Below are 17391 nucleotides of genomic sequence, written 5' to 3' on the forward strand. Positions count from 1 at the left end.
ATCAACAGGGATCCTCTGGTCAAAGCTACTGTCTGATCACCACCGACCGGGGCATCCCTCCTCCTCCTCCCCTCCATCCCATCCACATGCACCCATCCCCGGGACGATGAGGCTCCGTTGGGTCGGCACCACCGTGCTGCTGTCGGCGGCCGCTGCCTACTATGTGTACCTGCCGCTACCCAGCGCTGTGGCGGAGCCCTGGAAGCTCATGCTGCTGGACGCGCTGTTCCGGGGCTTCATGCATGCGGTAAGAAGAAGGATTTATTTATTATAAAGCAGTGGTTCTCAAACTTTTTCATAACAAGGACCCCCAAAATGATAAGTATTTGGCCGCGGACCCCCATCTAAAAATATTTTGTTCCAGGGACCCCCCCAGAAGCAAAGATTTGAGTTACAAATGTTCGCTTTAAAAAAAATATATATATATGATTTGCACAAATTTTCAAGATTTTTCAAAAATAGCAGATCTACAAGCTCGTAGCGCGGCACTCGGTGCCGCGCTATGAGCTTGTATATCTGCTATTTGTGAATAGCCAAAGTATAGAAGGTCATAATTGGGGCTTTATGTACTTGTGTTTATTTATTTACTATATTTATTATTTACTTCATATATACATTTATTTGACATGTTATTTACTTAATGTACATTAATGTACATTAAGTAAATATATATATTTTTTTACTTTATGTACTTGTGTACTTTAACTGTGGTGGGAAAAGTACTACATTTGTTTTACTTTAAGTAAAAGTATCAATACTGCAATAGAGAAATACTCTGTTACAAGTAAAACTAAAAGTCTGGAATTAAAAATGTAATTGAGTAAAAGTACAAAAGTATTATTATCAAAATGTACTTAAAGTACCAAAAGTAGAAAGTACTCTTTATGCAGAATGTCCCATTTCACAATTTTTCAAAATGTATAAAAAACTTTTGAAAACAGCAGATCTAGCTCACAACATGTTGCAAAGCGACGTGAGCTTGTAGATCTGCTATTTTCAAATGGCCTAAATGGATATAGGGCTTAGTTACTTTACACCACTGCTTTTAATTTAATGGATTCACTGTGTGACAGTGTCTCACAGTTCACATGCAGGACAGATTGGTGTTAAATTAGAATAGGCTATGAGTGGGAGAGACAATGTTATTACTGCATATTAATGCATCGACTAGTAAACCACAATGTCCTGGGTTCAATGTCCTGTTATGTGTCCTATATATGTCCTCATCTCCCAGACTACATGTGTTATACAACAGCGGTGGAATGTAACTAGTACATTTACTCAAGTACTGTACTTTAGTACAATTTTGAGGTACTGTTACTTTACTTGAGTAATTCCATTTTTCAATCAACATTTTGAACACAGGCCTTTTACTTGTAACAGACAGAGTATGTTTATATTGTGGCATTGCTACTTTTACTTAAGTAAAATATCTGAGTACTTCTTCCACCACTGTTATACAATAACACAAACAAAACGAAAAAGAATATTCATGATATTTATCAGACAGTGAAGGATATCTATTTTCTGTCATTTCCTGTCTAGCCTACTTGTGTAAACAAAATTGTTATTGCAGACTAGACTAGATTAGGCATACTAATCAATCACATATAGTTAGTTGTTGCAACTTTCAACACTGAACTGATGTTCTGTTGTTTTCAGGCTATTACACAATCTTATATCCTTTAGCCTACATCTTTGACCGTGCCTTTGTCCTTGTAAGCAGATATAAGCTATAAATAATGTACAACGTCCAGCCAGTATCAGTGCTCTAAAGCTTTGCAACTGAAAAGCCGGCATTACCAGTCTATATAGCCTAGTATAGACCTAACCAACCAGCCTTACTCGTTAGTTAATGCCTCTCTCTCTCTCTCTCTCTCTCTCTCTCTCTCTCTCTCTCTCTCTCTCTCTCTCTCTCTCTCTCTCTCTCTCTCTCTCTCTCTCTCTCTCTCTCTCTCTCTCTCTCTCTCTCTCTCTCTCTCTCTCTCTCTCTCTCTCCAATTGTATTGAATTCAAATGTGTATATATATAAATATATTATTGGCATCAGTTGTATTGTTCTTAAACAATAGTGAAAATAGCAGATCTACAAGCTCATGTGACAATTTTTTATAACAATAAAAAACTAAAACTAATAAAAAACTAAACTTAAACTAAGCCTTTTCATAACATAGAAAGCTATAGCAAACCCGCTTTAAAAACAAATGAAAACTAGCTGACATTGGAGAAGAAATTAAAAACAAAATCAAAGTAAAAACCTTCCCAGACCCCCCCCCCCCCCCCCCTTAGCTTCTGCTAAGTGGCCATCTCCGTGCTTGCATTTGATGCTAGCGATTGACCAAGATATGGGTCACCCACTCTCATGTTAGTTATGTTTTCTTGACCACAATGTTTAGAATGTAATTTAGATTACACGTCAATTAAACAGATGCTAGGTTCATTGTTTACCTGGTATCCTTCAATGTATAGATTGTTATTTCTGTAGTATATTGTTTTTAGACTGATTTACTTAAGTTTACCAGCTGGGATCCTTTTTTCTTAAGGCAGTACTACACTGTCTCTCTGCATTCTATATGATTACCATACCTTGCTTATTGTAAGTTGCTCTGGGTAAGAGCGTCTGCTAAATGCTATTACATTGTAATTTCCATTCACACATTGACTGTGTGTGTGTGTGTATTCCAGGGCGAACTGGCTCACACGCTAGGTGTGTGTCACCGGGTCCAGGTGATGAACAAGATGGTGTCCTGGGTGGAGGTGATTGAAGCTCGCTCCTGCGCCTCCGTACACGTGACCGACACCACCCTGGGGGGCGTGGCCACCCGAGTGTTCCGGCCAGTCGGAGGGAAGAAACTGAAACGGGGCGTGGTTTATTTCCACGGCGGGGGATGGGCGCTCCTCAGCGGACGTGAGTGTTGTTGTTGTGTGATTGTGGGATTTTCTCACTCAAAAAGCTGTCTATGGTTAGTCATGTGTGTTCGCACATTGTTTCTCAACCTTTTCTGGATCATGTTTATTTCGATGATCAATCGATCGATCGTGTTCCGGCTTGGATCAATGGGACCAACTTAGTATACTTTCTTTGGTTCTCATTTATCGTTATCACAATGAAAACTAAGGTTTTAAAAGAAATATTACCGTGATTCTTTAAAAATATTAATGTCATATTATCAGTCAAATCCTCGCCATGAAACACTGGTCGCCAAGAGCGGCGAAATGCGATTCTTGGCACCAGGAAGAGGAGCGTGTCTTTATCATAGAACTGCATTGGCAGAAAGGCTCTGGCAGCTCAAAAAAGGCCCCTTTAAGTGGTTAACACCCATTACAACCGGGAAAGCATCTATGTCATTTTAGATTTGAGCTATATATATAGCACATTGGTTCTTTACACTTTTGCTATTCAAAAATAGAAGATATACAAGCTCATAGCGCGTCACTTCGTGCCGCGCTACGAGCTTGTATATCTGCTATTTTCGAAAAATCTTGAAAATTTTGCAAATCTTTGAATATACGTATATCTTTTAAAGCATTTTTAACTCTAATCTTTACTTCTGGGAGTCCCTGGTACAATATATTCTGAAATGGGGTCGGCGGCCAAATACATAGTGGTGGGAAAAAAACGTTCATTTCAGTGAACGAATGATTTCGTTCACATTCTCGTTCAGTAGCACTATTTTCTTGTGAAAAACGCTATTGCGGGAGCGTTTTATCACGTCGTGTGTACATCCCGCCCTCCCGCCGTGTGTACGGGGGGGCATGAACGATAGCGTGAACGTAACAGTTTCAGGACGTGAACGAGCTCGTTCTCGTTCACAGCAATGAACCAGTTCTTTTGAACGAATCGATCATGAACGACCCATCACTACAAATACATATCATTTTTGGGGATCCTTGACATGAAAAAGTTTGAGCACCACTGATATAGCAACATACGTTTTTCAGAAAACTGTTAGGATTTAAGAAGACATTTGTAGGATCGGCCTCAGGCCTAAATGGGTGAGTTTAGGGGCTTACCAAAACATCTCGTCTTGCATACAACATTTAACACTTGTCTCTCGTCACAGGGATGCGATCCTATGACATACTGTGCAGGAAGATGGCAGAGGAGCTGGATGCAGTCATCATGTCTGTGGAGTGAGTTTGGATCACACAACCACATCAGAACATACACACACATAGACACTTTCACAACACTTCAAACGCCTCATATACAAGCTATAATATATCACAGCGGTTCTTTTAACCTTTCTGGATCAGGACCAACTTTAAAATCTCAAAAGCGTTCGTGGCCCAGCCATTCGGCCTGCCGTGTTAGACGAGTGTGGGCTGTGTGCGTTTTCAGAGCATGATCAATCAATCGATCAATTCTGTTCTTTCTGGGATCATTGGAATTAACGTAGTATACTTTAAAGTTCTTATTCATCAGTATCACAAAGAAAACAAAATGTTCAAGGTTTTACGGAAAAAAATACCATGACTTGTTTAACATTAGTTTTATTATGTGAATGTTATATTATCAATAAAATAGTGTTTTGCCAATTATTTCTTGCAATATCCTCACGGCCCACCATTGGTGCCATCTTATAATGAGCATTAATGAGGACCAATTATCCAAAGATAGGTTGAAAATAGGTGAAGTGCTCCTTTAATCACTTTCAACCTGGCATCCCTATTTAGGGCATGTTGTTATAGGCACAAATTATCACATGTAATTAAAAAAAAAGTAGAAAATAGGTCTACAAGCTCACAATGGATCGCGATGCAACGTATTGTGAGCTCGTAGATCTGCTATTTAAAATGACCTCATTTACATGAACCTGATTCTGATGTGTGCCGTTAACCGTGTTTTCTGTGTCTATATGACTGTCTGTCTTGTTGCCACAGTTATCGTCTGGCTCCAGACACGGTGTTTCCAGAACAGTACCACGACGCCATGGCAGCTTCGCGGGCCTTCCTCTCTGAGGCGGTTCGGCAGCGCTACGGCATGGACCCGGAGCGCTTGTGTGTGTCCGGGGACAGCGCGGGGGGAAACCTGGCGGCTGCTGTAGCCCAAGAGGTATGCCTGAATCATTTCAATTAATTACACTCATTTACCACAGACGAACCACAAGAGAGGCTGGGTTCATTCAGTAATTAGTGACTAATTGGCAAGTAGTGCGCCAGTCCACAGAGTAGAGAGCTACTCTGAAGCTGAAAATATCCAATCTGACGACCTAACACAGCCGAACGGGTGCCGCATTATGTGGTCAGATGGGTGGGCCGTGAACGCTTTTGTGACAAGTGGGCCCTGATCCAGAAAAGCTTGGGAACCACTGGCCTATACAAATAAAGTTGAGTAGAGTTGAGTTCATTTCTAACTATGATCTGTCTCCTCAGCTGGGTTCTGACGACAGTATGACGGTGAAGTTCAAGGCCCAGGCGCTGATCTACCCGGTCCTCCAGGCGTTGGACTTCAACACTCCATCCTACCAGCAGAACCAGGACGTACCCATCCTCTACAGGACTCAAATGGCCCGCTTTTGGCTCCAGTACCTGGGCGCCGACGATGCGTTGGAGCCCGTCATCCTGGCCAACAACCACAGCTCTATGGACCAGCCGGGCGTCACCGCCGAAATGCGCTCCAAACTGGACTGGACCGCCTTGATCCCGGCCGAGCGCAAAAAGCATTTCCAACCGGTGGTCAAGGCCACGGGGTCGCCGCCGGCGGGGCTGGTAGCGGCAATGATGCCCGCGCTGACGGACGTGCGGGCCGCGCCGCTCTTGGCGGATCGGGGCGTTCTGGGCAGGACTCCGCGGGCGTACGTCATGACGTGCGAGTTTGACGTGCTGAGGGACGACGGGCTGATGTACGCCGGGCGCCTGCGGGAGGCCGGCGTGGCGGTGACCTCCGATCACTACGAGGACGGCTTCCACGGCTGCATGGTGTTCTCGTCGCTGCCCATGTGGTCGAGCGTCGGACAGAGGAGCATGGAGAACTATATCCGCTGGCTGGATCAGAACCTTTAGATTCAGCGGTTCTCAAAACGTTTTAATTTGAAGGATCCCCAATCACTCCCATTTGTACGCTCTCAGAGTTACAGTCCATTTGGAACCCCCTCAAGGAACCCTGAGGGTCCCTGGACCCCCGCTCTGAGAAGCACTGCTTTAGATGAGCCCCAAAGCAGGATGAAGAGTAGACTTTCTTAACCACTGGGTCTGGGTAGGTGCCCTGAAGCGGCTAAACAGATGTTCTGACATCTGACAGAAGCACACCTGCAACAGAGGAATATTGCGTTATTTAATATATTTGCGTATATTGGTGACTTTGGTGAATTTTTCTACTGCGAAAAACATTCACAGACATTTGAGACTCCAACCCTGTAGCTGCTGAGTGCCAGCTAAATGGCTAAATACCAATACAAATGATGCAGTTGTAGTAGCTAAACATGGCCTACCATCTAGTAGTATATTTAGAAAATATCTACTTAGATAAAAATCCTGTCAGTGGATTAGGGGGAAAGATGAAGATAAAATATTTTATTGTTAAATTAATATAAGGGGTCTAGGATGCTCTATGTGGTCATGGACGTATTCATTCATGCCCAGCGGTCCCAGAATGAAAACCTGTCCTGTTCCACAGCAGAAACAAACGCAACGGACCTCAATGACCTGCATCGAGGTTTTACTGTGAGTCGATGGCACACACACGCATTCAATGCAACCTAGGACTAGGGCGAACTAATCGATTTAATCGGTTATAAAAAATAATTAATTTAATAAAACAATCGATCCCTATTCCGGGCATGCCGTTACAGGGGAAAAGCTTGAAAAAATTTAGAAGAAAATAAGTTAGCTGATCTACAAGCTCACAACACGTCATTGTGAGCTTGTAGATCTGCTATTTTAACTATCTTGGCACGACACTGTTGTGCAACTAAAAAATAAAATAATGTTTTCGTGGTTAATCGATTCGTTGTTATATAAAAAAATAAAAAAATATTTATATATAAATATTTGCAGCCCTACCTAGGATCGCTACCTAGCTGAATCATAATCTACCTGAAGAGTTGGGACTTCAAAAGCACTGAGAGACTGAAACAGTCTGCATGCACACAAACATGCACGTGTGTGAGTGCGCACCCACACACACACACACACACACATACATACACAAATACAGACTCACTCACAGACACTTTAATACACACACACAAAGCTGGCTGAACAAGGTGTGTGTAGCGCTAAGTAGGCCAGAGTTCACAGCTGTTTATACTCCACTGGGTTGTGCAATACCGTACATTTGACATGATTATCCTCTCGTTCCAAACTGTGGGGAGAAACCCTCAGCCAAAACATGGCAGGCAGCTCCCTAAATGTTGATCTCCAAAGACCAGCAGGTTTTTTTTGTACACGGTAGAATCACTGACGACGAAAGCTGTGATGTGGATGCGAGGTCTGCTGTACCTCCCTGAGAGCAGAGCCGTAGGCAGGCAGACCCCCAGACCGAGTATCGCGTGTCGCTCCTCACCCCGTTTCTAATGTAACAAACTGACAGCCAGGAGAGTTGGTCCGATTCCCCACACACAGATCAGAACTGATTTGGCTTCAGCTCCAAAAGGGATTGCAGAGAGCATGCAGGAGAGACACTGCAGGGACAAGCATTTGAAATGGGAATATCGTGGCCGTCGGGCAGGAAACCTTGTATCTCCATATCTCTATTAACACCCTACTTCCTCGTACAAGAGAGTCGCACAAAAGTAGTGAACATATCAGATCAACAAGCTCACGACGCGCTCTGAGCTTGCAGATTGGCTATTTCCACTTTATGTTTTTAAAATGATAATAAAAAAGGAACGATTTTGAGCATACAAGGTTTCCACCCGACTTAAACGATATACTGTAAGCTATAGGGTTGCACAAAAAGTGCAACAAATCTAAATGGCAGTAATGACCCCTGCAATTTCTAAATCCCAAATGGCTGTGATTTCTTACGTGTTCTTTCTTAGAGGGAAATAAGTTCCAGGTGGTATTCTTCACAAGGTGGTCTTATGTGGCTTAAAAATCAAGCTAAATGTCCCTGAAAATGGTTTATCTTGATTTATCAGCACATTCGCAACCGTCTAATATTTTATACACACTGTTTTAGAGAGATGTATTAAGATAAATAGATACACTTATGCAAAACATGATAAGATCCAATATAAGAAAGATTGATTTAGCAGAAGAACGTCGATCGGCAAATCTCAACAAACCGTTTAGCTTAGTACTTTTTTGGCAGGGTTTGTGTACACACAAACATCTGTCTTAATGACAGCATATTGCAATATTCTGTAGGACGAATAAGGGCCAAACGGTTCATTATTTGAACAGGAGGAGGCAGTGTGATTTTTGGATTGGAAAGCAAAGCTTGTTAGACTGGTTAATTACAGCAGTACACAGAGCTGAGACAGGACAAAGTGGTTCTCCACTTGTTCTCCATGATTATGATGGATTGACCAGGTAGTTAATTAAACCTGCTGTCCCAGGTCTAATTTTAGGCGCTGATTATTTGGCTAGAACCATGGTTCTCAAACTTCTTTTTAATTTCAAGGACCCCCATAACTCTGAGAGCGTACAAATGGAACCGAACTGACCCATACGGATCCGTTCGGTTCCATTTATTACACTCTCAGAGTTACCGACCTGTAAGGGTCCATTTGAAACCCCCTCAAGGAAACCTGAGAATCCCTGGAGCCCACTTTGAGAACCACTGGGCTTAGAAGGAAGGACAGGCCCTAGTCGGGCTGGAAAACACTGGTCAATCCATGAATCATGGTGGTGGGTTTTATTTAGAGATATTATGGAAGAGCAGTGGAGTCTTGTACCTTGAAAACCAATGACCCATAAACGTTCTATAATGCTAGGGCTTACTGTCATATTTGTATTTATATTTAATATAGTGACAGAGGGCCAGAACACACAGTGTTGTTGAACGCAAGGTTGGAGTCGCTTACAATACAGATATTGTATTAATAGTCATTAATCTGATGTATTGTGTGTATGTCAGCAATCTATTATGAAGCTATTATGGTTTGATTATATTGGTGATTATACAATGGATCCAAACAATCTGATTGGTCGAACACATTCCAGCAGCTACCCCATACTTTACTAGTTGCTATGCCTGCCAACTATTATATCATCGCTGCCAGTAACCTTGTATGTCCAAGTTTCAACTTTTTACGTTTTTTTCTTCATTTAACGCCCTACTACTTCATCGTACAAGAGTGTCAAGCAAAAGCAGTGAAAATAGCCGATCTCAATGCGACGCAATGTAAGCTTGTAGGTCGGCTATTGTCACTATTTCTGAAAAATGTTGTTCCATTTCCTGAAAAGTGGACATACAAGGTTTCCATCCAACAGCGACGATATTAACCAGGGTCATTGTTTTATACTTTATTTGATCATGTCCGTACACTACTTTGAAGAAAGCGGTTCAGTCAGCACATACATACTGTATATAGTATACATTGGTAATCATGAAGAAAAAAGATTCACTGTTCTTCAATGTTATGTAGATATCATGCTATAGCAGCGAAGTGGGCCCCCAAATAATTGGAAAAACACTACGATTTTGATGATGAATTCATTCAAATCTTTTAATTAAATCTTTTTTATTTTTTATTTTTACTCTTAACTTTTAACTTAACATTAATATTTAAAATCATAGTAACTTTTGTTATGATTAAGGTAGTCAAGCTGCCAAAAACAAATGAGTGGTTCTACACAAATTGTATACTACAACAAATGTGAACTGTCAGACCCTCAATAAAAAAAAACATTGAAAGAAATAAAAAAAATATCATAGTAACTTAAAGTATACAATGTTAGTTCCATTGACCCAAGTCAGAACACAATCGATTGATCGATCATTAAAATAAACATATCATCTGAAAAAAGCATGTGGGCCACACTTATCGGCTGCCATGTTAAGTGGTCAGATAGATGGGCTGCGAACCACTGTGCTATTAGGTTTGAGGTGCAGCCTTGTACAGCGGTGGGTCAGATAGCAGTTGGCTGGGGGACGTGGGACTGTTGCAACACTATCATGTCTATAATAACAAAGCTATATGTTGTGGTATATATTGCTATACTGTGAGGTTACAAGGGTTAAATGAAGTTAATGGGACCTATATGTGAAGGGTAACCGGAAGAGTGGGAACTAAATGTTGTGAGTACCTCAATGTTACATTGGCTATTTCTTCCAAAATGTAAAGAAATAACATGTAACATAAATTTTACGTTTGACATTTAAAGCCTAATATTTCTACATTTGCTAAAAAATTGCTACAAAACCTGTGGCTTTCCAGCACAAACAAGAAGTTGAAGGATACATTTTGGTCTGATAATGATGTGCCGTGCTTGTACATGCAATAGCCAATTTAACATTGAGGTGCCCACAATGTTGAAGGTGCCCACTCTTCCCGTATTCTATGTGAGACCTGCTTTCCACAAATCAGTCAGATGTCACTGAGATTCTTTGTTTTGTTTGTGGGCTTTAAAACCAGATTTATTCTTAGTCGTACAACGCCGTTCTTAGCCTTCTAACAATGCCAGTGTTATTTTTACATTGCAGTGGCCACATTGTGGCTATTGGGTGGAAACTTTTCAGAAAAATAACCTGTGTTCCAATGGATCCAATGTAGTTATGCAGTCACAAGCTCTTGTTAATACTTTTCATTGGTTAAATATTCATAAAACCCACAGACATGCTTAACCACGTTCACTTTAAATCATAAATAGAATAGCAGATCTACAAGCTCACAATGCGTCACATCGTGCTGAGTTTGTAGGTCGGCTATATTTGCTACTTTTGTGTGATACTTTTGTAGTTTAGCATGATGTATTAGGGCATTCATTTACAGAACATTTTTTAAAGTTGAAATATGGCGAAACAAGGTTTCTGCCCACCAGGAACAAAATTAATTTCAGTGACATCTGGCTATTTTCAGAGCAGTGGGTCAGCTGGGTAAATGACACAATCTACTGTAAATGTACTGTGTAACATCTGGCTATTTTCAGAGCAGTGGGTCAGCTGGGTAAATGACACAATCTACTGTAAATGTACTGTGTAATGAACATAATGTGAAATGTTCGCATCTTATCTTTTTTTGTATGATTTATGTGTTAATATGTATTTATGAGTAAATCACATATTGGTATAATTACTGTTTTACACTTGTGTCCCAGTATTCACAAACTATTCTTGTCAAACTAGAGTTGGGTTGGAATGAGAACTTTAACCCACTTGGGCCAATATGGCTCATAATTGAATTCAAACTAGAAAAGTGTGCTCCTCGGACCACAGGTCTCCGCCAGGCCGCGCAAACCTTGGAAGGCTGTTATAGGAATGGGATCTGACTGATACATCTTGATCAGATGACGCCAGAGATGATGTGTACCGATTAATGTGAGGTTTGGACAAAATCTGTAGGAGTATTAGCACAAAGTGTGTTTCGATGAAAAGAGAAAATGGCTTTGATTGTATGACCTACTGTTTAAGAGTTATGGGCCAAAACATGAAGTGGGTTGTTGTAGCGCCACCATGAGGCTAATTTGAACAATTTGGAGGTTCTTCCTTGGCCTAGTCGGAATGTACAGAGGTATTTGAACTCTTAACCTAGCATCAAACTACAAAGACAAACATGCAGATGGGGATTTGAACCCAGGTCTCTCATATCTCAGGCAGAAGCACTAACCAGTTGGCTAAACGGCAAGGCCCAGTAGTATCCAGACTGGTTCGTTATACATGTTACACTTATACCAAGCTCATACAGGTGTCAATCAACTGTATTCAACCTGTACACCAGGTTCTGAGAGGGGGCGGGACTAAAAAAGGAGGAAATGTGACAATTACGAAGTGAGAGTGAGAGAAACAGGTGAAAACAGTGATGTTTAAGTGTTGGTTATAAATTCAATAATCTGCTAAATGCTGACTCCAAATTAAGACCCAAGGTGAGGATATATCAACGTGTAACCCTGTTAAAAACAAGAGGGTTACTGTTGTTGAAGCTGGGTTTTCACTCAATATTTCTACCATAACCAGCTGACATGAACAACTATAGTAGGCTGTGGCTGATAAACTAACTATCACACTAGGTAGAAGAAGAAGAGATAGTGTGAGACATTTCAACAAGTTTCTGAGTGAGTATGGATGCTATCTGAGAACTATAATGACATGGACATTTACTTGAAGGATAGGATGTTTAATGGTGCTGTGGTGTTTTGGGTAGTGTGCTTTAGGACCCTGCTACCAAAGCTGTTGCAGGAGTAGAGGTGCCCAGGACTTGTCACTGCATGCCAGAGGATCCAGGTGCACACAGGCAGACAGGTGACGGGTAGTGGGTTATATCCAGCACACAGACAGACAGGTGGGTTCTCCAGATAGATGACAGGGAAGCACCATAGGAAGCACCATAGGGAGCACCATAGAAGACAGGGAAGCACTAGGATGCACCATAGAAGACAGGGAAGCACTAGGAAGCACCATAGAAGACAGGGAAGCACCATAGGAGACAATGTAGCATCATAGGAGGAAGCACCATAGAAGACAAAGAAGCATCATATTAAGCACCATAGATGACAGGGAAGCACCATAGAAGACAAGGAAGCACCATAGAAGACAGGGAAGCACCATAGGAAGCACTATAGATACAAGACAGGGAGACACCCAGGCAATCCCACTAATTGTTGGGCTAGTAAGCAGAATGTTCAAGGTCATTAACAATGATCAACTCTCAACGAAAAGATCTGAAAGAATAACTTTTTTTCATTTCTTAAAAAATGTAATAAAAACTCAGGTATGAACAGCACCGTAGGTCACAACTCGGGGTCGGTGTAAACCACTTTTCATGTCTTAATTGGCAAGATAATTGGTCCTTGCATTGGGATCAGAATTGACCCGTTCTCTGTGATGAGACACTTTATTCGGAAGTGGCCGTCCCACCTGGCAGAGACAATCATATAAAGCATTGTCAACACTTGTGGGTGCATGCAGTGCTTTTTTTCTAACAGAAGGTGCCACCAAATCCTCTTAAACCGGCTTCAGTCTCCTAGCTCCTAGGTTCGACTTGTTGAATATTTATAAACATTCCCCCCCCGTGCTTCAGCATTAATGACTTTGCACTTCGCAGCAAGCTTGTAGATTTAAAAGATGTTTTTGGAATCATTTGTCCACCTTTCCCTTTCTTCTTGCTTCAGTAGCCTAACAGCATTTTATTCCGTCGCTACTGTATTTATCCTATATTTTGTATACAGAGTATACAAAGCCATGGTATGCTGGTAATTTATGGTGGCAAGTTGTGATCTGACAGAGGCCTCAGGTACTTAGTGATAGATTTATGCCAGAACCACCTATCCATCATTCCAATGGAATGGTGGTTTCTTTAGATCAGTGGTTTTCAACATTGTGTGTGTTTGGCCGCGGACCCCCCACCTGAAAAGATTTCGTGCCAAGGACCTACAAGTTTTGTGTTGTTAAAATGTTTTAAATGTTTTTTTTTTTTTTCAAGATTCTTTGAGAAAAAAATAAATAGCAGATCAGATTTGACAATAGCCGATCTACAAGCTCACAATGCATTGCATGCGTAAGTTTGTGAGCTTGTAGATCGGCTTCATATCGATTTGAAAATAGCCGGTTAAAGTAGTTAAACTTATGATGCTATATTATTAGCTCATTTAGCTAGGGACCCACTGGAACCCCCTCAAGGACCCATAGGGGGTACCCAGACCCCACTTTGAGAACCACTGCTTTAAATCACCCCTTCCCTCCCCCTCTCACCCTACTCTTTTTTTCATGACTATGCCCCCACTGTCCTGCTTTGCTCCCCTGAATTCTTGCTTTGTTTCTCTCTCCCTTTCTGATCTCTCTCTCTCACAGAGAGAGAGAGATCATAAAGGGGCTCTGGGACACCAAGAGAGAGTCTCTCTTGGAGTCTCAGAGCCCCTTTATGAGTCTCTGATCTCTCTCTCTCTCTCTCCTCTCTGACTTCAACACACTGAAACCTGAGGAACCTGTTATCTTTTACTTTCATTTTCTTTCCGTTTCTTTGTCTCGCTTCGATCTCTCTCTTTAACACACACACACATACACACGTTCATATCACTATACTCGTGAGGACATCAGCATTTTACGACGATTTCGCGAATGCCATTCTTTCTCTCTTTTGGGCCATATTTATCCCTAAACACACTAAACCTGAAAATATCAGATCTACAAGCTCATAACGCTGCGACGAGTTGTGAGCTTGTAGATCTGCTATTTGCTGCGTGTGACACGTAAGTACAAATCAGGAATAACTCCAACCCGATCCTAACATAGCTTCTAAATGTAACTTCTAAATAACATTACTTCTAAATGTCTAATCCTAACCCCAATCTGAATCCACACACACACACACACACACACACACACACACACACACACACACACACACACACACACACACACACACACACACACACACACACACACACACACACACACACACACACACACACACACACACACACACACACACACACACACACACACACACACACACACACACTTCCCCTTTTACCCTCATACATATGTTTTTCTCTTCCCTCCCTGACTCACACCTTTTGCCCTGTCTGTCTGTCTCTCTCTCTTCTTCAAGTCAAAGCGTGCAGAGAGAAACAGACTTAAAGGTAATCAGGTGATCATGTGACATCCTGTCACATACCTGTTAGGTCATGTGATCTGAGACCAGAAGGAGAAGATGAGCAGGAACATGCTTCTCCAAATACAGATATCTATCTATCTGTGTGAGTGATATGTGTGTGTGTGTGTGTGTGTGTGTGTGTGTGTGTGTGTGTGTGTGTGTGTGTGTGTGTGTGTGTGTGTGTGTGTGTGTGTGTGTGTGTGTGTGTGTGTGTGTGTGTGTGTGTGTGTGTGTGTGTGTGTGTGTGTGTGTGTGCTTGCGTATGTGTGTGAGTGCAGTATTATTTTCCTTCTCAGAGGTAACCTCACTGCCTCGAATGACAAACCAATTCTTAGCTGTAAAACAACATTTCTGAACCTCGAACTTCCCACGAATAGATCATCAGAGAAAGAATGTGTGTGGAATATTTCCTTGGTGAGAGAATGAAGAATTGCTACTAAATGTTTTTTTTACCCTGATCTGAACGTTGGTGAAGCTTAAATCAGGGGTTCTCAAAGTATTTCATTTCAAAGAACCCCAAAATGATATGTATTTGGCTGCGGATCCCCCATCTAAAAAATATTTTGTGCCAGGGATTTAAAAAAAAATAGCTGATCTACAAGCTCATAGTGTGGCACTCGGTGCCACGCTATGAGATTTTATATCTGCTATTTTTGAATAGCCAAAGTATAAAATATGGTTAAAATCGTTAAAATGATTGTGACGCTATATTAATTTATTTACCCCCATAACTCTGAGTTACCAATCATTTAGCTGGGGACCCCCTGGCTGCAACTCCCTCAAGGACCCCTGGGGGTCCTCGCCCGACCCCACTTTGAGAACCACTGGCTTAAATAGTTACAGATTTCTACAAGGATGCAAATTGTTATTATATTGCTGAGGACTGACATTTTTGTTCTGCTTGACCCCGATGATTCATTGTCAGCTGTGAGTTCAACATTCAGTTCTCAGGATGCTGACACTTTTATGATACAAGATGCATCATCATATCCCCTGCTGTCTGTACTCGCCCTAAACTCACAACACGATCTAACTCCCAAGGATGCAAATAGAAACAGACCCTGATACAGCATTTTTTGGCTAAGCAGTTCACTCATTCCTTCATAATATTCTTCAGGTGGCCTCTTATCAATCTTGTTTACTTGCTCTGCTAGGACACAGAGGTTCCCACTGTGCTAGGAGGGCACTCCATTCAGACATGAATTATAACCTGTAAAGAAAATGTGAACAGAACTCAGTCATATAATAGAGCTAAAATATGGTGAACACTAAAGGAATAATAAATAAAGCCATTAAGGCCGGGAACGCATCTGTGTTATTTTAGATTAAAGCTATAACCATTAGTTTATACGTTGGCCATTCAAAAATAGCAGATCTACGAGCTCATAGCGCGGCACTCATGAGCTTGTAGATCTGCTATTTTTGAAAAAGCATGAAAATGTGTGCAAATCTTTGAATATGTATATTTTTAAAGCGAACATTTGTTACTCAAATCTTTGCTTCTGGGGGTCCCTGGAACTAAATATTTTGAGATGGGGGTCCGCGGCCAAATACATAACATTTTGGGGGTCCTTGACATGAAAAAAAGATTGAGAACCACTGATATTATAGCAACATACGGTTTTCAGAAAACTGTTAGTATTTAGAAGACATTTGTAGATGCATTCCCGGATTGAATGGGTTAATAATCAAACAGGAATATAAATTGTATTTTCATTACAGAGAGAGAGGCTTTACAATACATCTTAAGAACATGCGAACGTGTGAATGCATATGGACATGCCTATGTGTGTGTGTGTGTGCGTGCACTCTCCAGTGTGCACAAGCAACGTGCATCTGGAGAGCCGAAAGGCACAAGCACCATTATTAGTCTGCCCTAATCTAGCACAGTTGATTACGGTGCAATTGCCCATCAAGACTTAATAAGGTGATAAACTATGTGTGTGTGTGTGTGTGTGTGTGTGTGTGTGTGTGTGTGTGTGTGTGCTTGCGTATGTGTGTGAGTGCAGTATTATTTTCCTTCTCAGAGGTAACCTCACTGCCTCGAATGACAAACCAATTCTTAGCTGTAAAACAACATTTCTGAACCTCGAACTTCCCACGAATAGATCATCAGAGAAAGAATGTGTGTGGAAGTTGAATATTTCCTTGGTGAGAGAATGAAGAATTGCTACCAAATGTTTTTTTTTTTACCCTGAAATCGGGGGTTCTCAAAGTATTTCCCCAATATGATATGTATTTGGCTGCGGACCCCCCATCTAAAAAATATTTTGTGCCAGGGATTTTTCAAAAATAGCTGATCTACAAGCTCATAGCGTGGCACTCGGTGCCACGCTATGAGCTTTTATATCTGCTAATTTTGAATAGCCAAATAATTAAATATGGTTAAAGTCGTTAAAATCATTGTGACGCTATATTAACTTATTTAGCGGGGGACACCCTGGTACCCCGCTAAGGACCCCCACTTTGAGAAACAATGGCTTAAATCAGTGATTCTCTTTCACTTTTTCATTTCAAGGAACCCCAGTTTACTATGCATCAGGCATTTACTATGCATCAGGTAACTAACTCTGAGTTACCAATCATTTAGCTGGGGACCCCCTGGCTGCAACCCCCTCAAGGACCCCTGGGGGTCCTCGCCCGACCCCACTTTGAGAACCACTGGCACCATTATTAGTCTGCCCTAATC

The 17391-nt window shown here is 41.5% G+C and overlaps 1 protein-coding gene across 1 annotated transcript; it reads left to right on the forward strand.

The window, feature by feature from the left end:
* On the forward strand, positions 1-11170 carry LOC308077131 (neutral cholesterol ester hydrolase 1-like). Its single transcript, XM_080417708.1, has 5 exons — positions 1-247; positions 2686-2908; positions 4065-4134; positions 4885-5056; positions 5377-11170. Exons 1-5 carry the CDS (start codon positions 107-109, stop codon positions 6004-6006), a joined length of 1236 nt encoding a protein of 411 aa, XP_080273834.1. The 5' UTR covers positions 1-106; the 3' UTR covers positions 6007-11170.
* Positions 11171-17391: the final 6221 nt, after the last annotated feature.

This window comes from Gymnoscopelus braueri, assembly GCF_963280865.1.
Source record: "Gymnoscopelus braueri genome assembly, chromosome: 21".
NCBI lineage: Eukaryota > Metazoa > Chordata > Actinopteri > Myctophiformes > Myctophidae > Gymnoscopelus > Gymnoscopelus braueri.